The sequence below is a fragment of the Nomascus leucogenys genome, chromosome 3 (assembly GCF_006542625.1).
Source record: "Nomascus leucogenys isolate Asia chromosome 3, Asia_NLE_v1, whole genome shotgun sequence".
In the NCBI taxonomy this organism is placed as follows: Eukaryota; Metazoa; Chordata; class Mammalia; order Primates; family Hylobatidae; genus Nomascus; species Nomascus leucogenys.
Genome location: NC_044383.1, coordinates 115,404,902 through 115,431,931, shown reverse-complemented (window position 1 = coordinate 115,431,931; position 27,030 = coordinate 115,404,902). Strand labels below are relative to the sequence as shown.

The 27,030-nt window shown below is 35.9% G+C and overlaps 1 protein-coding gene across 1 annotated transcript in view; it reads right to left on the bottom strand.

Moving 5' to 3' along the window:
• Window positions 1-27,030, bottom strand: part of LAMA2 (laminin subunit alpha 2) — a 630,974-nt gene that overhangs the window by 273,311 nt on the left and 330,633 nt on the right. The window contains exon 13 of the mRNA XM_030809663.1: window positions 828-929. Within this exon, the coding sequence (XP_030665523.1) occupies window positions 828-929 (102 nt within the window). The remainder of the gene's footprint in view (window positions 1-827; window positions 930-27,030) is intronic.

Sequence of the window (27,030 nt, the reverse complement as noted above, 5' to 3'; positions counted from 1 at the left end):
GTATATAGATAGAGAGAGAGAGACAGACAGACAGACAGAGAGAGAGAGAGCAGACCACTTCATCCAATACTGGAAAATGTCCATTTTGAGAAAAGAATTTTTTATTTTGTCATAGATTCACATGCATGAAAGTTTCAAGACAGAAAACAACAGAGCCTCGTGCTAAATTAACATCTACCCATTTGGAATAATGAACATGCATGCATGTGTGTGCCTCTGAATATGTATCAATGTCAAGGGGAGGGGATACATTATTGGAAAGAATGGATATGATAAGAAAGGGTGGCAGAGAGCCTCTAAGGAAACTTCAGGCTTCGAGCATTTTGAAATCACCTATGGCCCTTCAAATCTTGAAAGCAGTTTCTCCTGTACCTTTCTTACCTAAAACAGGATTCTGAAGTCAAGATTTAACTGTAGCTAAATAAACAAGTTTCCTGTTTCATTTTATTTTATCTAATATAAACAAGGGAGTAGACAATAAAATCTATCTGGAAGCAAGAGAAAATGGGAAAAGCACAACCATGTAAATTAGCATGCACCTAAACACTTTCATAATATTTATATTTTGGAAATACGGTCCTTATGCTTGAAATTTAATTTCAAGTCTGGTCTAAAGTTCTCCTTTATCATTCAAACCCAACAAATATACTCAATCTTCTAGATACGTCTCAGAGTGAAACACAAGAGTGGCATAAAAAACTCCTAAGATATATTTTTGTTAGTAGTCACGTAAGTCAATGTCAAACCAGGCAGGTAAAAAATACAGTACTGGTAACCTCAAGTAACATCAGGAAGTAACACAGGTGAACATGCTCTCAGTACTCTACCTCTAAGATAATCATAAGCTGGAGAACACGTTCTGTATCTTCTTCCTCTTCTTCAAGGTCATATGATATGGTAAATGTCAACTGTCCTCCTACTGCTGGGAGCTACAAGACAGAAGATGCATAATCATTACAGGATAGGAGATGGGCTATTAAATCATATTTTACTTATTGTTGTGTAAGAATTTTATTGTTCTATAGGGCAGTATTTGCAAGAAGCAGAAATCACTGGAGTACGGAGTAGGAATGATAGACATTTATTTAGGAGTAACCTTTTACGAACCTTACCCATCAACTGCAAGCCTGACATAAACATAAATGTATGTATTATTTTCCCCAGTATTGCAGGCTTGCTGAAATAGGTTAAGTCCCGTGAAGCCAAACACCAGATCCTCCTGTCATCTTCTTAGTCTGTAGTTTGAGCTTTACAAATCCCAAACAGAGAACGATCTTTGTCACAATTGGGAGATTTCTACCCATCTGCCCAGAAAGTCACTCACTTTCTGTGAGTCTGGATTCTTTCAACAAAGACATCCCTCCATTTGACAGGCACTTTACATAGCCCATACACTAAGCTGAGAAATGTTATTGGTCAAAGAAAAACAAAAGGCTGGCAGCAAATTTTATTTTACATTCAAATTCAAACAAAACAGCCAAAGAAGGTATACTTTCCTCTGTGCAATTTAATAGGCTTAGTTTGAATAAATATTATCCTCTTTTCATTAAGCAAACTTATTTCCTTCTAATATACGTGCCAAGCCCCATGCAATGTACACTTGAGGTTTACATTTTTTGACATTGACAGTCACCTTGTAGAAATTAAGAAAAAAATGGGAAAGCAAGATCATTTATAGGACAGGAATCAAAACTGAAGTTGTGAGTGACAGATTCAATGCAAATGCTGCAATCCTTTTTTTAAAATTCCACTCCAGCACTGTAAACAGAGACATTCATAAAACAAAGCTGATGATCTGTATTCTGTTGCTTGCTCTGTGCTGACATGCGGAGACTTGGCTTTGCAGGGTTGGCTCTCTATGGCCTTTCATGGCCGACCCTGACCAGAAAGCAGCTCCTGGCTGGGAGTGCACTGGATGGAGGAGGAGGAACCCTGATTCCTCTTAGTGTTCCACAGAGAATGGCACATAGCTCGCTATGGCTGATTAAACAGGATTTTAAATTGCAGCTCTGCAATGTCTTCTAGGAGCTCATTACGTGGGGCTCTATAAGGAACTTAAATTCAGAAAACTCTGATTCTCCTAATCCACTGAGAAATGGCCTTATTTGAATGTCTTTTCACATATAAAATAATAAATATCTGCCTGGACTACAGCACCTGGCATTATTGTGAGTAATGAGGGGTGAACCTACGTAGAAGATTTTAGGTTCTATTAAGATAAACATTCAAAATTTCACATAGCATGCTTCTTCAGATCAGCTACACATTTTCTCAATAAAAGGATTCTAGAAAGGCAGGAGAAAAAAAGTTTTATGTTGTATGTATTTCAAAAAAGGACTGAACTATTTAGAATTTTCTAAATTAATAAATACATTTGAAAGGAGGTTTGGGAAGAATATTGGGACATGGGCCTATAAGGTTCCAAAATTTTGAGCTTCCAAATCTATTCTGATTATTTAAAATTTGAATTACATGCTATTTTTCTTGAATATGGCTTCTCTAAAAAGGAAAGAAAAATATCAACTTAATATATGAAATCACCATATATGCCCAAATAAAATACATTTTGAATTAAGGATAATTTTCCATTTTGTCAATAAAAAGAGTCAAACTGTGTGCAATTTGAATGTCAAAGCTGTTAAGACTATAGATGAAGTAGAAAAAGATCACCTATGATATTTGATTTGCTAATGTGTTTTTCATATCTATTTATAATAAAGTCACGTATAATAGAAACTTGCAGCAGTCCCCACCTTTTTGGCATCAGGGATTGGTTTCGTGAAAGACAATTTTTCCATGGACACAGAGGAGGGGTTTTGGGATAAAACTGTTCCACCTCAGATCATCAGGCATTAGATTCTCATAAGGAGTGTGCAACCTAGATCCCTCACATGCGCAGTTCACAATAAGGTTCCTGCTCCTGTGAGAATCTAATACCACCGCTGATCTGACGGGGTAGAGCTCAGGCAGTGATGCTCACTTGCCTGATGCTTACCACCTGTCGTGTGGCCCAATTCTTAACAGACCACAGACCTGTATAGCTCGGGAGTTGGGGATCCCTGACATAAACTAAAATACTATGAGAGAGGAATTAGAGGTGGGAAAGGGGGAAAGAGGAACAAATAAATATGCAGAAAAATAGGGGCTCCTCATGCAGGTCAGCAATAATATAAAACATGAACTAATGAATAGAAATAATTTACCCTATTCTGCTGAGGGCTAATAATAATAGCAATAATAGTAAAACATTGTCTTAGCTCATACTTCATATGATTTTTTTCTAAACTCTTTTGTGTATCTCTGATACTCATGTTTGCCATTATTACAACATATTTTGAATTGCCTGAAAATTGTCATGAGTGAAGCTGTTTTACTTCCATTTATGTTGTGTGAAACACAGACCATGTAAAAATTTTCAGGATACTGTTACTAGATGTTTTTTTCCCAAGCCACAAGTACCCATTTACACAATATTAGAATCAATGTCTTTTTCATTTACCCTAAAGGTATGTGTTTATGATCACATTTATATAACCAGTTAGTCAAGTACTTACTTAAGTAACTCTTTCTTTCTTTATTTTTTGACCTAGAGTCTTGCTCTGTCATTCAGGCTGATGTGGAGTGGCACAATCTTAGCTCACTGTAACCTCCTCCTCCCAGGCTTAAGCAGTTCTTGTGCCTCAGCCTCCCGAGTATCTGGGACTACAGGTGTGTGCCATCATGACTGGATAATTTTTTGTATTTTTTGTAGAGATGGGATTTCGCCATGTTGGCCAGGCTGGTCTTGAACTCCTAACCTCAAGCAATCTACTGGCCTCCGTCTCCCAAAGTGCTGGGATTACAGGTGTGAGCCACCATGCTCAGGCACTTAAGTAATTCTTAAAAGGACTGCTTAAGATACCACTCTGCAATTTAGAGGATGTACCCCTAGGAATATTAACTTATTCTTTTTAAAATTTCTTTCCTTCTATTTTTCCTTCAACTCCACAATCTTTCCATAAGCTGTAAAATCAAGCTTTTCCTGGTGGTGTTTCCAGTTGTGTCTTCCCCAAAGAGTACATACCATTGTATAAGAGACTTTGCAATGAGTCAGTTACAAGACTTCTTTTCTGAAGGATGCTATTATTCAGGGAAAAAGCTTTGAGAATATTCTGAGTATACGTTGTCCTCTCCTCTTGCTTTAGATGAAGAGTTCTCTGCCTCTTCTCCATCTGTCCACTCCTTCATGTTCCAGGTGCCACCTCTGTTTGGTGCCTCCTTGCCCTCACTTCTGCACTCTCTTAGAATCCCTTCAGTATCCTAACGTTTACTCTCTCCTTCAAATCCAACGTGCACAGGGCTGCCAATCTTTATTGTTTCCTCTAGCTCTTATCTATGGTTATTTATTAGTTTCACTATCAAACTTAGAGATATGGGGCATTACACTCAGTTTCTGTATTCTCATACATCCATGTTTTCTAATTTTGTCTTCTGTATCCTGTTGACTACCTTTGGTACTCCATTAGAAGTGCGTCTTGAAAGGTCATTTATAAATTCTGTGTAGCAACCACTAATGGCCCTTTGGTTGAGTTTTATTCTTGATCTTTATATGATATATGATTCTTATGACTCTTGACTCCCTTGTCTTTCATTACACTGAATTTTCCTGGTACTCCTTTCCCCGCCCTGGTCATACCTCTGTCTCACTTATAGACACTTTTTTTTTTCTTATTGTCCGCTCAGTGATTGATATCTCTAAGACCTTTCTCACTCTGTTTTGATTATCATTTCATATGGATTCCATTCTCATAGATTAACTTCTACATTTATACCCGGTCCACCAATCTATATCTTCTGGCCGGTCCTGTGTCTCTCTGTTAATTTTCTCTTGCCTCTATAAAAAAGTACCAGAGATGAAGTGACTTAAACAACAGAAACTTATTTTCTCACAGTATTAGAAACTAGAAGTCCAAGATCAAGGAGTCAGCAGAGTTGGTTTCTTTTGAGGCCTCCCACCTTAGCTCATGGATGGCTGCATTCTCTGTTTCTTCACAGGGTTTTCCCTCTGAGTGTGTCTGTGTTCTAATTGTGTCTTGTTATAAGAACACCAGTCATATTGGATCAGGCCCACCCTAATGACGTCATTTTAACTTAATTACCTCTTAAAAGATCCTATCTCCGAACAGAGTCATATTTGGAGGTACTGAAGATTAACACTTCAACATATGACTTTTGAGGGAATGCAATCTAGCCCATAACAGTCTTATACTGAATTACTTTCCAATAATGTCTCAAACACTCAACATACCCTAAGTTAATCTCATTATCTAGATCTTTCTGGGAGCCAAACTTGATCATTTTCTCAACCTCCATGATTGGGTCAAACCAAATGCTTTATTTCTCTATTTTAAATTAGAAAACTCATAAGAGCATCTTATTTTATTAACTTTATTATTTATATCAGATTAGTCCTTCAATCTATTCTCTTGAAATATTTCTAGTCTAACTTTCCATTCCCAATGCCACATCACACCAAGTAGGTTCTCATCAAGCATCTGAATTCATCTCTCTGACTTCAGTTTTTTTGATAGGGAAAGTTTAATCAGCTATTACATATGTTGTTGCACTTCCCTAATGAAGATTCCCCAGTGGCTCTGGGATTCCTAACGTCATTCAAGTTTCTGTGTAGTTTCAATGTCTCTAAGATCTATCTACCCCCGTGTTCATAAACTGTGTGTAGAGGTACCCCAGGGTGCTGCAGTAAACTCACAAAGGCAGAGTGGAATATTGTAAACATTTGAACGAAACACAGCAATACTAAATATCTGTTGGGCACTGCAATAACTAATTCAAGGTGGTTCACAAGTTGAAACCTTGGAACATGCTATATTCATTTAAGAATGTTCTCAACATTTTGAGCCATGTTTTTGCTTACTTGTACTTTAGGCCACTTTATATCTTTATTAGGAAATGTTTTCGGAGGAGACTGTAATTAAAAGCAAGAACTGCACAAAAGTCAAGGTGGAAAAGGAAATAAGGATAGCATTATCCAATCTGATACTCAAGTTTGAGAAGGTATATACTACCCCAAAAGTACCACATCCCATCAGTAAGTAGTTCTGGTTATTTACGAAACAAAATATTATTTTCTGTTCATTTTCTTTTTAAACAATTGCTAGGTTGTTAAAACATGAATATTTATTAAGTTGTTTGGCACTAACTACTTAAGAAATAGAACTGCGGCTTATTTCTGTTGGTCAAGGAGGCACTATGAAAAAATTATGAATGCGCTATAAACATTCTGAACTGAGAATGTTTGGCTATGTCTGATCTAGCCTCTTTTTATATTTATCCATTCTGTGACTTAGATTTTTGAAAATGAATTTTCCTGCCAGAATTCTCATTCTTATAGCTCTCTGACCATTCAAATGCTTATTTTCTTTGTTTGCTTAGCTGATGTTTGACTAGTAAGACTAAAGGAAAAAGTATTTTAGTGATATTTCCAAAGCCTGATGCGGAGTCAGTGGTAACCACGGTAAATAAGGGAACTAAAAGTTTCCAAACAGGGAGAACTCCATATAAAAACATTCATCCATTAACATTCATTGAAAAATTCTAACAAAATATAAGTGGTCTTGGTAAGTTATATGTACTGTAAATAACTGTAATTTTCCACATTTTTAGACTTTGCAGACTCATTTATTAATTTTATGAGTCTTTCATAAAATTGAACATCTTTGAGACTTTCAAATTAGTTCATTTTGGGGGCAATATTGATTTCTCTGATTTTACAGAGCACTGTGTGTTCAGCCAACAGAACATTTCATTTTCTCCTGCTATTTAGGAACTCAGCTGTCATTGTTCTATTGTCTAGAGAAATACGGTTTTCCACAGGTAGGAGTAAGTGCAATTTTAGTTCACTTTGAGGCAATTCTTATATTACTGGATGGATTAGACTATATTTACTAGAGATGAAAATTATATCACTATTCAATACAAAGAGAAAGTGATTTTAGTGAGAGCAGTTCATTCCATTTCATAAGGGTCTCCAAAGGCTTGGCCTTTTCCCTCTTTCTCCGTATCTACTAAGGCAAATTCTCTTCAGGGAGATTCAGATATCAAATTGAGAAGGCACTGTAGGAAAAAATTTACCTCCATTCCCAGAGATGGTTCTGGGCTAAGCCATTCACTCTCCTGTTCTTCAGCTTCACCCCATTAAGAAAAGAACAACACAAGTAGCTGTTTCCCATGAGTACCTGTTTTAATTCTACCTTCAGGGGGAAAAACCAGCTTGCTTGCAAGTAATATTATAGTTACTATGCAATATATAACCTAATGTCACAAATAACAATATAGTGTGCATGGTGCACGTTGCATTAAAGATTTAATGAGGCAGGAAAGTTTTCCCACATGACTGGAGAAGGCTAAAAGGTAATTCATAAAACTAAGTAAGCTTCATAAAAGAATTTAGCAGTAGGCTACTTGTGGTCTGGCCTCTTTTTTTTTTCCTCTCAATCTCAAGAAATATGAATTGAGGAATGAAGGATGGGATAACCTATTGAGGACAATGTATCTGGAGAGGAAATCCTTTTCATGAAATAAGCCTGGAACATTTGGTTCTCTGATGTCAGATTATCATCACTGTTATTTCACTAAATGGGGTGTAAAACCTAATATTTGCTTTTGCTTACCAGAGCAAATATTTCAGGAGGGATACACAAAAATCAAATGAGAAAAAGGCTTTATAATACCGAGCAGGATAAATTAAACATATCTGTCAATTTCCATTTAGGATCACAAACAGGGCAAGCGATTCATCTTCTCAGATCCCAAAGCCCCCGAGCCTTAAACTCCGAAAAGGTATCCCTCCCATAAAAGTGATTATTCATGCATCTATTTGTAGAGCTCTCTTTAATCATACAAACAGTGTTTCACTTCAAGGTTTTGTTATTTCCTTCAGTGTATGTATAAATTTGAGTTAAGAACAGATTTCTCTTCTTTAATATAACTCCACATTCTCATAAAATACAGCCTAGTCAATATGTATTTATTTATTTATCTATTTATTTATTTATTTATTTATTTATTTATTTATTTATTTTGAGACGGAGTCTTGCTCTGTCCCCCAGGCTGGAGTGCAGTGGCGCGATCTTGGCTCACTGCAAGCTCCGCCTCCCGGGTTCACGCCATTCTCCTGCCTCAGCCTCCCAAGTAGCTGGGACTACAGGCGCCCGCCAACACGCCCAGCTAATTTTTTGTATTTTTAGTAGAGACGGGGTTTCACCGTGTTAGCCAGGATGGTCTCGATCTCCTGACCTCGTGATCCGCCCGCCTCGGCCTCCCAAAGTGCTGGGATTACAGGCTTGAGCCACCGCGCCCGGCCAGCCTAGTCAATATTTATATACAATGTTTCTTATTGTTAAGGCCAAGAGATATTCATTACAGTGTTTTGATCGGCAGGGGGGAAAAGAATAACTGTGAAAGACATATAGAGAGGAATGAGAGGCCAACATGAATTTCTCATACAAATTTTTGTTAAAATGTTTATTCACTTGAATAGCACTGACCTATCTTGAGCATATGTTTTGTCTGCTGTGTAACAAAGTAAGGCCCAATTATACTTTCCATGTACTCAGTTATAATTCAAAGTAAATAGAATTTGAAGAGTTTGATCAGGTAAGAATGCTTTTGGCTGCAATTGAAAACCAGACAATTAGGAGTTCTCATTTAACAAGAAGTCCAGCAAAATGTGGTAGGCAGACAAAATTTTAAAACAAATGGATTAGCTTTTTTAAATTTTCCTATTTCACATACCTTTCCCCAACACTTAGATCCATTTGGGCACACTTGAAAATATAAATCTCCCATGAATAGATTTGCAAAACATCACATAGAAGAAGATGATGTGCTTAGAAAGGCAACATTCCATATAGGAAATGAGTATTTAATGTTTCCTTTAAGTTTTCTGACTTAGAGTACTACTTGTTACTTTATGACATACACTGATCAAATCTTGAGTTGAAATAGTACAATCTCAACAGATGTGAGTAAATGGTAGCGGTGAAATTCTTTGAAGTGCTTTGTGCTATTAGGCCCAGACCCCAAAACAGGGTTTTTGCAACAGCTGTTTGTTTTCCATTTACTAACTTATGTTTGGATGAAACATTCCATTAGCACTCTTACTATGGGCTAGATTAATTTATGTGTAAATATTCAGTGCAAAAAATACATGTTATCCATAATTAAACATTGATCTAATCAAATAAACCATAAGTTATGGTTTTATATTAATACAGACATTTCTTATTGATTAGGGTTCAAAATGTTTTCAAGGTCTCTGCCAAGAAAACAAAAAGCCACACGCTCATAATATACAACATCAATGCTGATTAAAATAACAGAAAAAATTTTAATCCAAGTTCCTTTAAGCTAAAGAGAAACAGGCTTACTATTGTCAAATAAATAACAAATGAATAAAAAGAAAATGTATAATCCTTGTGGAAAATTTATGGGAATGCTGTAACAGAGACCAATCAGCAATGCAATTTTCTTTTTAAATGAGAATTGTAGTTAACCTTTCACTTACTGCTTAAAGATTTTGTCTTTAAGGATATTCATCATGTTGGACAGTAGATGGCTATGGTATGGCCCTTTCTACTTCTGTTGCAAAGGGAGGAACAATAGAAAGTATAGAAAACAGAGTTCTCATCTTGCCTTGTAGGCAATCTCCATTACTTACTTACACCTTCCACAACCCTGGATATGGCTTAAAGTGCTAAATATGAGTTGACTGAATCTCAGGTTACATTATTCAGATGGAGGGCATTTTGAAATAGCAGACAATGTATTTCCCACAAAAGCAGAAGCCAGAACACCAACCTTGGAATACTATTTTGATGTGATGCTAAGTGGTATTGATCTGCCACTATTCCCTTTTCACTCTTCCCTCATTTGTGAACTCTGCAGGTGATTCTTTATTGCAGCAGTAGAAAGTGGTTGTGAATTTTAGAAGATAAGAATCCCAAAGGTGCAAAGGATACTAAGTCACACTCCAGAGGAGAATCAACAGGGTAATAAAATACATTTTAAGCATCTTCTTCCAAAATAAACAGGTAAAGGGTTGTGTTAGTTGTTTGACATGTCTATTAATATTGGAGTCATATATAAATCACACAAAAAATTAAGCTCATTTCTGGAGATTTTCCAGAGCTGGTTGTGGATTTTGATTCTGCCTTTAAGCACTACAAGGCCATTGGGAAAGTTAATTTTGCTTTCAGAGCATCAGTGAATTTTCACTAAAATGAGACGAATCACACCTACCTCAGAAGTTTGTTCTTAGGATGAAATGAGAAAATAAACATAAAACTCCTCACTTGGTACCTAGCACATAACATGTATTCAATAAATGTTGTCATACTGTTTTAATAAGTATAGTTTTCAAAATTAAAATACTGTAAACATTTCACACTAAAAACCTAGTGGTTTATTTCATAATTCTAAATGCACTTGAAAATCCCATGTTTTGGGGAGAAATCATAGTGATGGCCCAATTCAGATTTTATTCACGTCTTAATGTTTCCCTACGGAATTTTGCATAAGCATCTTATAGACAGTAGATCTTGCATAAGTATCTGCTGAATTTTAATCATCTTCAACACCATATATCACTTCAATGTGTTACACATAGAGAAGGCATAAAAAACTGGGATAAATTTGTACTACCCCATGAGATACCTTGCCGTCATTAAAATATGTCTTTATTGGTTTCTCTGTTCTGAGCTTTATCAGTCCTAAAAATAGGCTAAAGGAGATGTGTCTATTTGAGCTTTTCAGTGATTTGAGCTTACTTATAAAAAGCTTACTGTACTGCAGACTGGTGAACCACAAATGCATTTGTTTTAAAATAAGGAAGCTTTAGCGTTTGGGAAGTTTGATCTGCAGTTGAAGGAGAAAAATCAATATTTAAGTCACTTGGACATTTACACACATAAATCAACTATACGGCATTACTTTTCCCAGCTTCTGTATATTAGGATAATAGTGTAAATTCTAGCACCTAGTAATATACACTTCATAAGTTATAAATGCATTTTCAGTTTGTTATGATATATAGGCAAACAACATACTCTCTGCATTAGGCAGACACATAGTGTACAGATTAAAGGAAGCGGCGATCCAGGAGCAGTCATAGCCAGTCAGAGCACATCCAGAGCACTGTGACCAATTCATGACACCACCATTTAAGACAGCAGTTGACAAATTAGCGTTCATCCATAGAGGTGTGAACAGGATGTTGATGGTCCCAACAGCTGAACAAAAGGTTTGGAAAGGTAATGGGAGTATTTAAAAAGAGAAGACTTAGGAAAATCATGATTGTTTTCTTGGAACATTTGAAGGCCTATCAAGTGTACCAGAAAAAAATTCTCACTGTTCATAGTGCAGAAATAGAACCTGTATGAGAAAGTGTTGGAGAATGTGATGGTTAATATTGACTGTCTACTTGACTGGATTGAAGTATGCAAAGTATTGTACCTGGACGTGTCTGTGAGGGTGTTGCCAAAGGAGATTAACATTTGAGTCAGTGGGCTGGGAAAGACAGAACCACCCTCATTCTGGGTAGGCACCATTTAATCAGCTGCCAGCTTGGCTAGGATAAAGCAGGCAGAAGAACATGGAAGGTCTAGAATTGCACAGTCTTCTAGTCTTCATCTTTCTCCTATGCCGGATGCTTCCTGCCCTTGAACATCAGATTCCAAGTTTTTCAGCTTTTGGACCCTTGCACTTACAACAGTAATTTGCCAGGGGCTCTCGGGCCTTTGGCCACAGACTGAAGGCTGCACCGCTGGCTTCCCTACTTTTGAGGTTCTGGGAATCGAACTGGCTTTCTTGCTACTCTGCTTGCAGATGGTCTATTGTGGGACTTCACCTTGTGATCATGTGAGTCAATTCTCCTAACAAACTCCTCTTCATATATACATCAATCCTATTAGTTCTGTCCCTCCAGAGAACCCTGTGTAAGAATTAACTTCTAACATCTGGAACTAGAGCTAGATGCAGTGGCACACAACTATAATTCCAGCTACTTGGGAGGCTGAGGCAGGAGGATTGCTTGAGCCCAGGGGTTTGAGACCAGCTTGGACAACACAGCAGAACTTCATCTAAAATAAATAAATAAAATAATATCTAGAGCTGTTGAAAATGGAATGTGCTGCTTTGTAGGGTATCCATTTCTCTGAAGATACATGAGTAGAGATCCACCTGTCTGGGGTGATGGAAAAGGAATTCCTGTATCTGCTGAGACATTGAACTAGATCTGATCTCACTGGGAAACATGCAATTGCACCATGCCAGTTTATTAACAGTGGGTTATTTAAATATTAGAGTTAGTCCACTGCAATTTCTATTGTAGGGTAATAGAATAGCCATTAGCTTTATCCGCCTGCTTCCTGCTCTGCAATTTTAGAGCTAAAGCTTATATAGGGTACAGCAACACATTTCATTAGGAGAAAATTTCTTGTACAGATAGTATTAGGAAGATAGTAGAGCATAGTGGAAAAGAGTACAGTTCTAGAACTGCACTACCTGGGTTAAAACACTCAGCTCTGCCACTTTTTAGCTGTGTGTGACAGGAGTGAATTACTTAGTCTCTCTTTGTGTCAAGTCTCCGTCAAAACAATATAACAGTAACTACCTCATAGGGTTGTTGTGATTATTCAATTGAATAATCTAGAATAGTGTTTGACATTTTGTAAATGTAAACAAGTTAGCAGTTATCATTGTTCTTGTTATTGTTGCTATTATGTAAAACAATCTCCAAAATATTGTAACTGCCCAGAACAAGATTCTCTGACTACTATACCATTGCGACAAATCAGTATGATCTGGATTTTTAAAATCTGAAAACAAAAACATCTGGCATGTTATTTTAGCAAGCTACGGATAATACAAAAAAAAAAAAAAGGTAGATCTCAAAAAATAAGGAGACCCAATTGCTGAATCATATGTAATCAAAGCTAACATTTTCATGGAACTTTAGAATTTCAAAAGTACTCTTCATCCTCATTTAATCTCCAGAAATTGTATAAGGTAGGTTTTTTATTATTATTATTCTATTGTATAGATGGAGCAATCGTCTGTAAGAGGTGGCTATAAGAGGTTAAATTGTTCAAGTTCACACCGTTACTTTGGTGATACTGTAGTGCATCCTTGATTTATGTTTACCTTTTAAACACTTCTCCTCAAGGCAAACTTTCACTCTTGGGCTTTCTCTCTCCTTCTCTCTCTCTCTCTCTCTCTCTCTCTCCCTCTTTCTCTCTCCCTCTCTTTCTCTCTATCTCTCTGTCTCTTTCTCTCTCTCTCTCTCATACACACACACACACACACATACATGTACATGCTTAGTGGTTTCATGTGACTATAATGCAAAGTTATGTGTTTAAGATGAGACTTAACCACTTTCTAATTGTAGTCTACATATTTACTGTGTGATTTTGGGAAAATTAATTCAACTCTGAATTATAAGTTATGTTATGTCTAAAAGGGCATGAAAATACCTACTTTGAAGGGTTTAAAAAAGAAATTCGTAAGAGGAACACAGAACCCATTCTTCATGTTCTATAGTACCAGGCAGATAGAATTTAGAATTTATTTAAACATTATCTCTTTTCCTCTCCTAATTATTCTTGGGATTCGGTAAGTTCAAAATAGATTTTTGAATTAGATTTTAAATGCTTGTGTGGAAAAAAATATAACTGTCTCTCTCTCTCTTTTTTTTTTTTGTTTTGAGATGGAGTCTCACTCTGTTGCCCAGGCTGGAGTGCAATGGCACTATTTTGGCTCACTGCAGCCTCTGCCTCCCAGGTTCAAGCAATTAAGTGATTCTCATGCCTCAGCCTCCCAAGTAGCTGGAACTACAGGTGTGCACCACCATGCCTGGCTTTTTTTTTTTTTTGTATTTTTAGTAAACACAGGGCTTCACCATGTTGGCCAGGCTGGTCTCGAACTCATGGCTTCAAGGATTCGCCTGCCTCAGTCTCCCAAAGTGGTGGGATTACAGGCGTGAACCACCACACCCAGCCCAAAATGTCATTTTTCACCCATTGGATTGCCAAAGACCCAAAGGTTTGATAATATACTCTTATTAGAGAGGGGTTTAGGGAAGCAAGTACTCTCATGCTTTGGTGGTAGCATGTCTAAAATATATGGGTTCAATTTGGCAATATCTGTTAAAATTATAAATGCATATATACTTTGACATAGCAGTTTCACCTTCAGAGATTTATCCCACAGTTATAAGGGTGCATGTGAGAAATAGCTGGGCACATGGCTATTCATTGAAACACGCTTGTAATCCCAGCACTTTGGGAGGCTGAGAAGGGTGAATCACGAGTTCAGGAGTTGAAGACCAGCCTGGGCAAGATGGTGAAACCCTGTCTCTACTAAAAACACAAAAATTAGCTGGGCATGGTGGCAAGCACCTGTAATCCCAGCTACTCAGGAGGCTGAGGCGGAGGGGGGAGGGGGAGGTTGCAGTGAGCCGAGATCGCACCACTGCCCTCCAGCCTGGGTGACAGAGCGAGACTCTATCTCAAACAACAACAACAACAACAGAAAAACAATGTTTAACAATGTTTGTAGTAAAAAATATTGAAAATGTCCTTACGTCCATCAATAGGGGTTGCAATTAAACATGCTAAAAATGATGATGGAAATGACAGCTAACACTGACATTATGCTTTGTAAGTGCTAAACACTCTACAATGTGGCTTTGGATATATTCATTCATTAAATTCTCAAAACAACACACACAATCTTATGTGGTAAGAATCTTATAACTGTTACATTGATTTTAAAGAGAAGGTAATTGAAGCATTGAGTACTTACATAACTTGTTCAAGGTTACAAAGATGACGGGGGGTGGAAGCAGGATTTGAACCTTCACGGTCTAGTACTAGAGTCAATGTTTAACCTCTATGCTGATTGCTGAACACATTTGAGTGCATTCATTCAATGAAATACACAATCATAGATACATATGATATATTACATATACTTACACGTATAATGAAGAAACTATCCAATATGTAATTAACTTCAAATTATATTACATAAAAATTATACTGTGCTCTTATAATGTGTATAGCATGTTTCCACTTGTATAAGATGAGGAAAAATAAATATATATATACTTATATGTGTGTATGTGAGTGTGCATGTACATATATACATATGAGTATATATTAATCTATAAAAACATGGCAGAATAGAAATAGGGAAAATAAGAGTTAAGTCCAAAATACATGCTACTTACTATTTCAATGTTATTTATTCTTAAATTAATTTTGTCAGATGAAATGACTCATAAAAATATCAGCATTACCACCTGGAATATCTGAATGAGAAGAAATATTTGTGACTTTGGCACCTGCAAAATGAAACTTATAACGAAGCAAAAAGTATTTTATAAGGGGTGCTCTTAAAACGTCTTCAGATATTCAGAGGTTTTTATAGAAGGGTGACATTGAAGAAAACAAGGGAAGGGAGTTCTGAGTATTAGCCAGCACTGCTGAAACCAGATGTTTCATTTTAAAAATATTTGTTTCTTAAGAACAAAATGAAAACCAAAATATAGAATATGGAAGTGAAAAAAGCTGAGATTATGTCTCAGTTGAGTATCTCACAGAAATACAACTTTGGACAAATTATTTACCTCGGTGAACATTAAAAGCATCATCTCTACTGTGAAAATTTCAAAAATGTTCTTGCTCATTTTACTGTGTTATAGTATTTTAAGATTCATATGAAGTAATGTTTAACACATTTTGAAGGCTATACATATGTGCAGTTTTATAATTGACACATTTAGTTCTAAAATTCCCTGACTTAAATGATAATAAAAATCAGATCATATGACTTCAATGAAGTGTTCAAATTTCTTGTTTAATAGGGAAATTTTCTAACATGAGAACTTACTGCTTTCAAGTAGGTACATTACACAGTATTTTAGATTTGTCTTCACTTTTTATCTTGAGTAGATAAATCATTAGAATAAATAGCCTTGGCAGAGTCTGCACATTTCATCACACATATAAGTAGGTCAGACTGTGGCCTTTTTAACTCAAAAGAGGAAGGAGAAGAAGAAAGAAGAAAAAGAAAACAATGGCCAAAGTTTCCGAATAAAGCTGAGCATTTTTTATGATAAATATGAGAAAGTTGGTGATTTTTCTACTAAGTTCCCCAATTCCCACAAACTATAGGTACCCTTTTAGAACAAAGGAGTACAAACTGTTCTTTACTATTTTCTAAGAAAACAGAGTTCCTGCCATACAAAGGCAGACAGACCCTCAGGACATTCCAAAGTTCCTGCTAAGAGTTCAAAGTGGGCCATGAAAGCTGTCGTATCAATCACTACATAAAACACACACTTTCTCACACTCTCACAGGGGTGCAAATATTTATGCAGCTTTGGACACTTATTTTCTTCATATGCTTTCACATCAGAGGAGCAATTGTATACTTCTTGCAGGGTACAACCTTTATGTATTTTGTGAACTTTAACATATTGCATTGGATTTTATAGTATTTACTTTATTTTATATAGTATTTTTTTGAAGAACTTAGAATTTCTCTTGTTTCTCTCTTTTTGCTCAATCTTAACTGAACATTCCTCCCACACAGACCAGCTGTTTCTGTATTTAAAAGAAGGCAAGTAATTTAACATCATAAATGCCAAATTACATCTCAAGGTCATAGTCAAAAGCTTTTATGTATCATTGATTTTTAGCCTCCTCATTAATTTTTCTCTTTGAGCTACCATTTAGATCTTGCTATGTGAAAATACATGGGACTTGTGTTATCAGTTAAAACAGACGGCTATCTCTGGCTACTAACGACTAATATAAAACATTTCCAATTAAATGTATAATGTCCCGCGTACTTGCGTGGAAATGGCAACAGCAAAGGTTTTCCTAATTCAAAGCTCCATAAGCTTTCTGGTTCATTTAACAAAAATGTCGCCTCCCACTGAGGGAGAAGGAAAACACCTCCTTCTGTTAACCCATACCCTAACTGCTGAGACATAAAAATACTGACCTTTAACTGTCTCCTAAACTTAGGCCACTTGTAATTCTTTGAAGTGATCATTTTATAATTTAAAATATCAGTGAATTATAAAGAAATTCACTAAAAGTGAATTATAAAGAAATTATATAGAAATTATAAATTCACTAAATTATATAGAAATTATAAAGAAATTCACTAAAAGTGAATTATAAAGAAAACCTATATGTACCACCATCTGATCTTTGGTAGACATGTATTCAGTGATGAATAAGCAGTAGCCTGACAAATGAATGACTTTTTATCACTTCAGAATCTGCAGCTTAAATTCTGAAAGCAATCATGTATTAAAAAGTTCCCAGAAAATCTTATTGATTACATTTATTTCCTCAGCTGTCAAAGCATTTTATATATTTTAAAACCCCAAACCACTTACTTTATTTTATCATTAAGAAAAAAAGACATTTATGCAACCAACAGACACATGAAAAAATGCTCATCATCACTGGCCATCAGAGAAATGCAAATCAAAACCACAATGAGATACCATCTTACACCAGTTAGAATGGCCATCATTAAAAAGTCAGGAAACGACAGGTGCTGGAGAGGATGTGGAGAAATAGGAACACTTTTACACTGTTGGTGGGACTGTAAACTAGTTCAACCATTGTGGAAGACAGTGTGGCGATTCCTCAAGGATCTAGAACTAGAAATATCATTTGACCCAGCCATCCCATTATTGGGTATATACCCAAAGGATTATAAATCATGCTGTTATAAAGACACATGCACACGTATGTTTATAGCGGCACTATTCGCAATAGCAAAGACTTGGAACCAACCCAAATGTCCAACAACGATAGACTGGATTAAGAAAATGTGGCACATATACACCATGGAATACTATGCAGCCATAAAAAATGATGTGTTCATGTCCTTTGTAGGGACATGGATGAAGCCAGAAACCATCATTCTCAGCAGACTAACGCAAGAACAAAAAACCAAACACCGCATGTTCTCACTCATAGGTGGGAATTGAACAATGAGAACACTTGGACACAGGAAGGGGAACATCACACAGCAGGGCCTGTTGTGGGGTGGGGGGAGGAGGGAGGAGGGATAGCATTAGGAGATATACCTAATGGAAATGACGAGTTAATGGGTGCAGTACACCAACATGGCACATGTATACATATGTAACAAACCTGCACATTGTGCACATGTGCCCTAGAACTTAAAGTATAATTAAAAAGAAAGAAAGAAAAAATGGTGCTAGGAAAGAAATACAATATGCCCAAAGTCAAATTGCAAATAATGGCAGAGGGTCTTGTTCTTGGCTTTCAGTTCTGTGTCTCCACATGTGTTCATAAATACTATTTGTTTGGGACAACATATTTTATATTCCATTTTATTTCATTATCATGGTTTTAAAATATGGTCCCAAATTCTCTGATGCTCATTCCAGTGAGTCTTCGTCCTGTCTCTTGAATCTGAATGGGCTTGTGATTGCTTTGACCAATGAAATAGTGTGGAAGTGACGGTCTGCAGCTTCTGAGGTAAGGTTATAAAAGACCACTGAGCTTTTGCCTTGTGTTCTGAGTACCTATTCTTTTGGAGCCCTAAAGGAAGCTACCTCAGGCCACCATGTTTTGAGGAAGCCCAAGCTACATATCTAGGTCATGCGTGGGATGCCTGGTTATCTATCTCAGCTGAGCTCAGCCTTTGAGTTTTTGTAGCCCAGGCACCAGACATGCCAGTGAAGAAGCCTCCAGCCATTCAATTCACCCCTACCATTTAAGTTTGCCTGGCTGAGACTCCAGATACTATGGAGTAAAGACAAGCCATTTCTACAATGCACTGTCCAAATTCTTTACCTGCAAAATCTGTGAGCATATTAAAATAGCTGTTTTACACTGCTAATTTTGATGTTGTTTGTTAATCAAGTTGGCAATAGATAATGGTTACATTCTTAGGTTTGATGCAGTGTACCTGGCTAGTTTAATGAATTCAGCCACCACTGGTCAAAAGTTAGGCTGTTCTATAGCTTTATTTCCTAATCTTTCTTTGGGGCCTATAATTATTCCATCTTTTTCATATATTATTTTTGTGATCCCAGAATAGAGTGACTTTGCCTTTACTTTTTTAGTCAAATTTCTTTAAAAAATTTTCCTGTATAATTGTGTAATTTATTTAAAATGATTAAGAATCAAATAATTAAACAACACAAAAACAAGAAATTTCACTATTTCTAAAAAAGTGATAAAAGCTAGGAATATACTTTAAATTAATTAATAGAAGTTCAAAAAGAAAGAGGAAAGAACATCCAGGCAAAATATTCTTCATGCAAGGTAAGTTGCATAATAAATTTTCAGCAAATAAATGTGATAATAAGCATTTTTAGAGTTACATTATATTTAGCTAATGAGAACTGAAGAAATGTTAATGTGTATAATAATCATTAGGCAAGCACATATATCATATTATTAAATTTTCTAATAATATATCTGACATTCAAGAAAATTTGACAATCTTTCTGGACCAAATAAAATTCCATTATAATTTTAGTTATTATTAGGTAATTCAATAGGCATATTTTTATATATGGCTTGGTGTTAAGCTTGGTCCTATCCAAAGCTTGTATAAATCTAAGAATATAGCAAAGAGAATCAATACATTTCTATTTTGGTACAATTCATGAAAATATAAATCTCTCTTTTATATCATGGTAGGAAGATAGAAAAGCCCGGTAGCCCTATCAACGAATGGAAAATGTCGGGGTGAAGCAAAGTTTGGTCTTTTGAAGAGGTGCTGACCATGCAGAATAAGTGAAGGGAAACACAGGAGCACTAGTGTCTTTGAGTCTTCTTGTTAGAATTCATTCACTTCACACTAAGGCTTGGTAAAAGCAAAATTGGATATTCTAGTAGCATAGTAATTGGTAAGAGCCTATTCTTTTTGTCCACAAACTCTACGTACTGAAATACCTAATGTTTATTTTGTTCCAGTGCAGTTGGTTCTAAGCCCCTTGGCCCCTGGAAGTTTCCTGCTTGTCTTTCACATCGGCATTCAATAGTGAATGTGAAATTTGCTCAGATAGGCAAACTAAGTTCTTGTACAGGCTTGAATTATGAAATTATCATCTTAACATTTCAGAAATATGTGTAAGATTTTACTCCCACTTTTAAAAATCATACATTTATATCTAAAATAAACTAGAATAAGACCTGACGAACTTAATTTACTAGATTTCATTCACTCAAAAATATAGACCTCAATTTACAGTAGGCTACTAAGATGAAACTGGCTGAGTAACTGACAGATTTTTCTTTCCTTTATCTGGTTTCATAAAGACACAGAGTCGATGATATATTTTATGCCCCTATTATATTCCTAGGTGGTTTATCTATTGAATACTTAAAACACCGTACATGTAATTAAATTTTCTAAATAACATAAAAGTACATACACAATTGATAATGAGCATATTGACTTACTAGCATCAATATGGTTTACATTTTAAAAATGCAGCTTTGATTTTGCAGCTATTTATAAAATGTACCCCCAAATAAATATTTTGTTTTTAATGAAATTTACTTATTCAATTTAAACTGTATTTATGTTAAAGGATTTCTTATTACAAAAAAATTCCAAGATAACATGTATATGGTAGAAGAAATATCACTATGAATTCTTTTTTCAACTTACCTCTCATCTTTGTTATACTTTGAACATCCTGATTCTGTGATATAAGTAAAAAACTCAAGAAATTCAGCAAAATGGGGTGACCTCTGAGGGGCTTCTATGTAATAACAACTAGATTGGAAGAATTATTATAATGAATGTTTGACTTTTTGGATTTTCATCTATGTGTGGTATTATGTAGACATCATTTAAATTGGTTGCATATTTGGACATTAATTACTGGGAGGCTTTTCTAATTACAAATACAGTCTTTTTATCTAATGCATGTATCTCCAGGCCTTGCAAACCAATGGATAGAAATAAAGTCTCATATTGGAGTCCAGTAAGAATAGTTCTTAGGCCCCTTTACGTCTCCAAAGCAAATTTGTTCTGGCCTCCCATCAAGATAACTCTTCACTACTTCCCATAGTGAGAACTTTGCTTCAGGCAAAACTGCCCTTAACCCTCAGGATATCAAGCCTGCTCTTGATCAGATGCAGAAAAAAAGAGTTCTTCAACTCTGTGTCAAAATTTATCTCACAACGTTTTCCACAAAAATATCTTAACTTTCAGTTCTTCTTTTTGCTCTACTGGAGCGTAGTTTCAAAACAGTTTTTCAAGACCCGTAGTGAAGGGGAAAAGGAAAAAAAGGACAAATACCATGAAATCTCCATGATATTTTTATCCCATTGTTTTCTCCAAATCTTGGGCACAAAATACTTCCTTTCTGTTTAAAGAAGAAAGCCTTCATATACAGTTGACACCTGAACAACACAAGTTTGAACTGTGCAGGTCCGGTCCACTTATACGCGAATTTTCTTCTGTCTCTGCTGCCCCTGAGACAGCAAGGCCAACCCCTCCTCTTCTTCCTCCTCCTTAGCCTTTTCAACATGAAGATGATGCAGATGAAGACCTTTAAGATGATCCACTTTCACTTGATTAACAAAATATATTTTATCTTCCTTATTATTTTCTTAGTATTTTCTTTTCTCTAACACACTTTATTATAAGAATACAGTATATATACATATGAAATACAAAATGTTAATAAATTGCTTATGTTATCAGTAAGGTTTCTGTTCAACAGTAGACTCTTAGTAGTTATGTTTTTAGAGAGCTAAAAATTATAAACAAATTTTCAACTGTGTAGAGGTCAGCATCCCTAATCCCTGCATTGTGCAAGGGTCAACTGTACATTGTATTTAGTTTCCTATTGCTACCATAACAAACTTAGCAATTGAAAGCAACACAAATATGTTATCTCATGGTTATGTAGGTGAATATTCCAACATGGGCCTCCTTGTTGGAATATTGTTCTGTAGGTGAATATTCCAACATGGGTCTCCTTTAGCTAAAATGACTAAAATGATGGTGTCGGCATGGATACATTCCTTTCTGGCGGCTCTAGAGGAGAATCTATTTCCTTGTTCATTCAGATTGTTGGCAGAAATCATTTCTTGTGGTTGTGGAACTGAGGTTCCCATTTCCTTGCTGTTTGTCAGCCAATGCTCTTTTCCAGGTTCTAGAGGTCATTCACATTCCTTGGTCCAAGGGACTCTCCATCTTAAAGCCAGCAATGATGAATGAAATATTTTTCATGCTTCAAACTTCTCCTTCCTCTTCTTCCGTTGTTTCATCACTCATCCTCTTCTACTTTTAAGGTCTCATGTGACTGGATTCGGTCCACCCGGGTAACGCAGGATTATCTTCCCACCTTAAGGTTCTTAAACTTAGTCACATTTGCAAAGTCCCTTTTGCCATGTAAGAGGGAACATATTTACAGGTTCTGAAAATTCAGCTATGGGTATCTTGGAGGAGGGCATTATTTAGCCTACAACATATAAATCAGTCAATATAAAGAAATACCTGAAGGATTCACTAGCCAGAATTTTAATTTGAAATCCATTGCTATTATTATAATTTTGAAATAATAAGATTAAAACATTGGGGGAAGGTAAATATGGAGAAAAAAATCAGGAATGTACGTATCTAGATTTTGTTCTAAGAGACAGGATGGCCGCACAGTCTTCGGAAATTAATAGGAGTTAGCAGATTAAATTATAACACCTAGGAAAGGAAGGCTTACATTTAAAATTTTGATAGCCTTCTAACAACAGGACTGCAGCCCTGGCAGACACTGCTATAATAAGAATATATACCTTTCTATCTATGTAATGTCATTTAAGTAGGAAGAAGCTGAGATCCCTTAGAATATAAATCATGTCAAAAGTAAGAGTTAAACTCCAAAATACATTTAGTAAAACTTAAAGTGAGTTTTCTAAGCCTAGCACATATCGACACAAATTAGGACCATATTGTACATATGCTGTATGATGATAATATTCTGCCAAACAAGAAAATGTCTTCTTTAAATAGACAGCTATATTTTTCAGGTTATTGTGCTGAAAGGAAAGAACTTCGTATAATGCAGTTTCAATCAAAGGGACATAAGTGATCACTACTGTATCTATATTACTTTTTGAAATGTATTTGGAACTCCATATATATTGCATGGCTATATTGATAGTAACTACATAGAGGTTGAAGACATTTATTTGTTTATAAATAAATGTCACTAATACCTAATGGCATGCCATTTCAGAAGCTGGACATTTTCTTCAAGCAGTTAAATCGTTTTATGTCTAAGATGCACTAAATGATATTTTGGAGGGCATATGTTCCACTCAGTTGGTTTTTATTAAAAAAAATTTAGGCTCACTATTTTAATCATCAGTGTAAAAAGAAAGAGGAGGAAAGTGCATGGGTAGTTTAAGGAACTAAAGGACAAAGGAATAAAGTGTGTTTATGCCGAGAAAAAATGTGGCTTCTGACGGTGCTGCCTTAGCATCCTAGAACAATTGAATGGAACGAAAGTGAACAACCAGAATGTAATATTGTAAAACACTTTTCCATTCTCCAAGTCATAGGCACATTTTTATACTGTTTACTATATAATAGTGATAATGATAATTCATACTTCAGAGCACTGTGGGAAAATCAAATCAGATAATGCAGGCAAAACAATTAACACTGTGCCAGGTATACGCATGAACAATTAATACATTCCAAATATACACAGGAATGCTCCATACATTTCAGTTACTATTTGTCTAAGAAATAAGGCGACTATTTAAATGATTGATAGTAATTCCTACCTGTTCAGTAAGCATAATTTCAAAACATTAACCTATGCCTTCTTTGTTTCTATGTTTTGTGCTGGATATAATAAATACACGTTCAGATTAATTTTTGCATTTGCATAAGTAATTTAATGTTATATAAGCTAGCCTTGCTTTGGGGAACATATAGAAAAAAACTCCATTCTAAAAAAGAAGGAAATGCAATGGAGTTAAAGCACGTCAAGGATTATACTGTTCCTTTAATTTGTGGCAAAGCGCTACTGATATTTAGTGTACAGCACACTAAATGTGTACTTCACCACTTTACCTTTATCCTTTAGGCCAAGGATACTAAATATCCTCTAAGGCCTTGTATAGTCCTATAAAACAAAGACTTGTCTTGACTACAGTACCGATAGCATTTAGGGAGACAATGGGAAATTGCTGTAGCTTGAGGGTTTCTCATCACTGTCTTAGATTCCATGGTCAATTATTTTAATCTCTAGTTTTACTGTACTCACTTGGCTTAACCACAATGTCAGTTAAATCTAATCTCTGTCTTCTCCATACCTGCAACTGCTGAGCTGGATATATCTGAAGAAACTCATAGTACCTGTTGACTGATCTTGCCTCGAATTCATGATTACTAAACTCATATAGATCCCTAATGCTGTCTGGTCCATGTTCTTTGCTATGTTCCTGGATACTGTTTCATACTTTCTCCTTTCTCCTTGAATCTTCAGCATTCTCCTGCCATATTCTCATACTCAATTATTTTCTATTTTCTAAGAATATAAAGACCAATAGAAGAGATGTCCACATGTCCCAGCACCATTCCACCCCCCAAAAATTTATCTATGCCCTTATTTTCTTTCTAGAAAAAGACAAGTCTACACTTGCTGTCTGCATATTCTTTCTTCTTATTCTCTCTTAAATCCACTCCAGTTCCCATGTTGCCCTTCATTCCACTGAAATACTCTTCTCAAGGTCATTGGTCGAATGCATTGCTATATCCAATGGTCAATTCTCATTTCTTACCTTATTTGGCCCATCAACAGTATTTGACAAAGTTGATCACTCGATTCATTCAAATGACTTTCAATACACGACTTCTGTGGTTTTCCTTCTACTTTTTTGGCCACTGATTCTTAGTCTCCTTTCTAGTTCGTCCTCAGTTTCCTAACCTCTAAATGTTGGGGTGCTATAGGGCCCAATCCTTAGATCTCATATTTTGTCTCTTGTTATTCATATTCTTGGTTATCACATCTAGTCTCCTGGTTTAAATGACATCTGTATTGATAATTCAAACATTTTTCATCTTCAGTTCATATGCCCCTGACCCACTGAACTTCAGACTTGTATACTAGCTATCACCTTAACATTTACACCTCGATATATAATAGGCATCTCTAACTTTATATAATTAGCTAAGCTGAGTTCATGATCTTCCTTAAAAAATTTGTTTTTACCACAGTCTTCCCTATCTAAGTCAATGACAAGCCTTTTAGTTGCTCAGGTCCATAGTTGGGAAATAATGCCCAACTCTTCTCTTTCTTTCATGTTCCACAGCCAAACTATTAGCATACCTTTTTAGCATTACGTTCAAAATGCATCTGGAATCAAACCACACTTGATCATGTTCACCATTATCACTGTGGTCCAAGCCTTCATAGCTAACGACTGGATGAATGCCAAGTCTCTTAACTGGTCTATCTGTTTGTCCTCATTCAATCAGTTCTCAAGGTAACAATCATACTAACCCTATTAAAACATAACTCAGATCATTACATGTCTGTGCTTCTCATTGCATTGCAAGAAAAATGTGAAGACATTAACTACAACGTGCCAGAGGCCTGCAATATTTTCCCCTTCCCCACATCCTTCAACTCTTCCCCACTCTTACCCCATCCTTGAGGTTCTTTGAACATGCCAGGCATATTCATATCTTAGAGCCTTTGCACTTACTTTCTCTTTCTCCTAAGACACTCTTGCTCCAGATACTCACATAATTCTTTTCTAGTCACCTTCAGTTCTCTGACCTAATATTCTATCTAAAATTAAAGTCTATTCAACAACTATCATCCTTCCTAGGCCCTCCATGCTCTACTTCTTTTCTTGTCATTTATTGCTATCTAACACACTGTATATTTTATGTGCTTATCTAATTAATATTCTCTCTTCTAACTAGAATGTAAGCTTCATGAGGCTTAAGTTGTATTCACTGTTTGGAAACTAGAAAGTTTCTGGCAAGTTAATATAACTGGAATCAAATCACCAATCAAATCATCAAGTATATGCAGGATCAATGAATACATACATTGAATATTGAATACATACAATGAATACACACATTCAATACATACATACAATGAATATGTAAGAGGAGCATCAGTCATTCAAATGCTCCTCTTAAAATTACTTTTGTAATAGTTATTCCTTTCAGTGTCTATCCTGAATGTCTAAAACCATATAATGGATTAGTTGAGAGCAGTAAAGAATCCATCAGGAGAGTCAGAGCCACAGCTGGAGAAAGGTGTTATTGTGCATGAAAGATTAACATCATCTATTTCATACATTTTTCTTATGCCTGCATTTACTGGACTAATCAATTACCTAGAACAGGAGTCTTTAGAGTTTGGTTTTACAATATTATAATTAAAAATGCTTTCAGGTTATATATGCTCTCTCTTTCTACCTGTATTATATACATGTGTTATGATATTAATATATTATTAAAATGTAAATAAGTAATTTAAAGTATGAGAAATGAAATAAACACTATTTCAAAATAATTTAGTGATTGATATAAAACTCCTTTTTACTCTCAATAATATATTACAATCTTTTTTAGAAACCAGCACAATCGGAATAGGAACAGCTCCAGTCTGCAACTCCCAGCATGAGTGACACAGAAGACGGGTGATTTCTGTATTTCCAACTGAGGTACCGGGTTCATCTCACTGGGGCTTGTCAGACAGTGGGTGCAGGACAGTGGGTGCAGCCAACCAAGTGTGAGCTGAAGCAGGGCGAGGCATCACCTCACCCTGGAAGTGCAAGGGGTCAGGGAATTCCCTTTCATAGCCAAGAGAAGCTGTGACAGCTGGCACCTGGTAAATTGGGTCACTCCCACCCTAATACTGTGCTTTTCCAATGGTCTTAGCAAATGGCACACCAGGAGATTATATCCCATGCC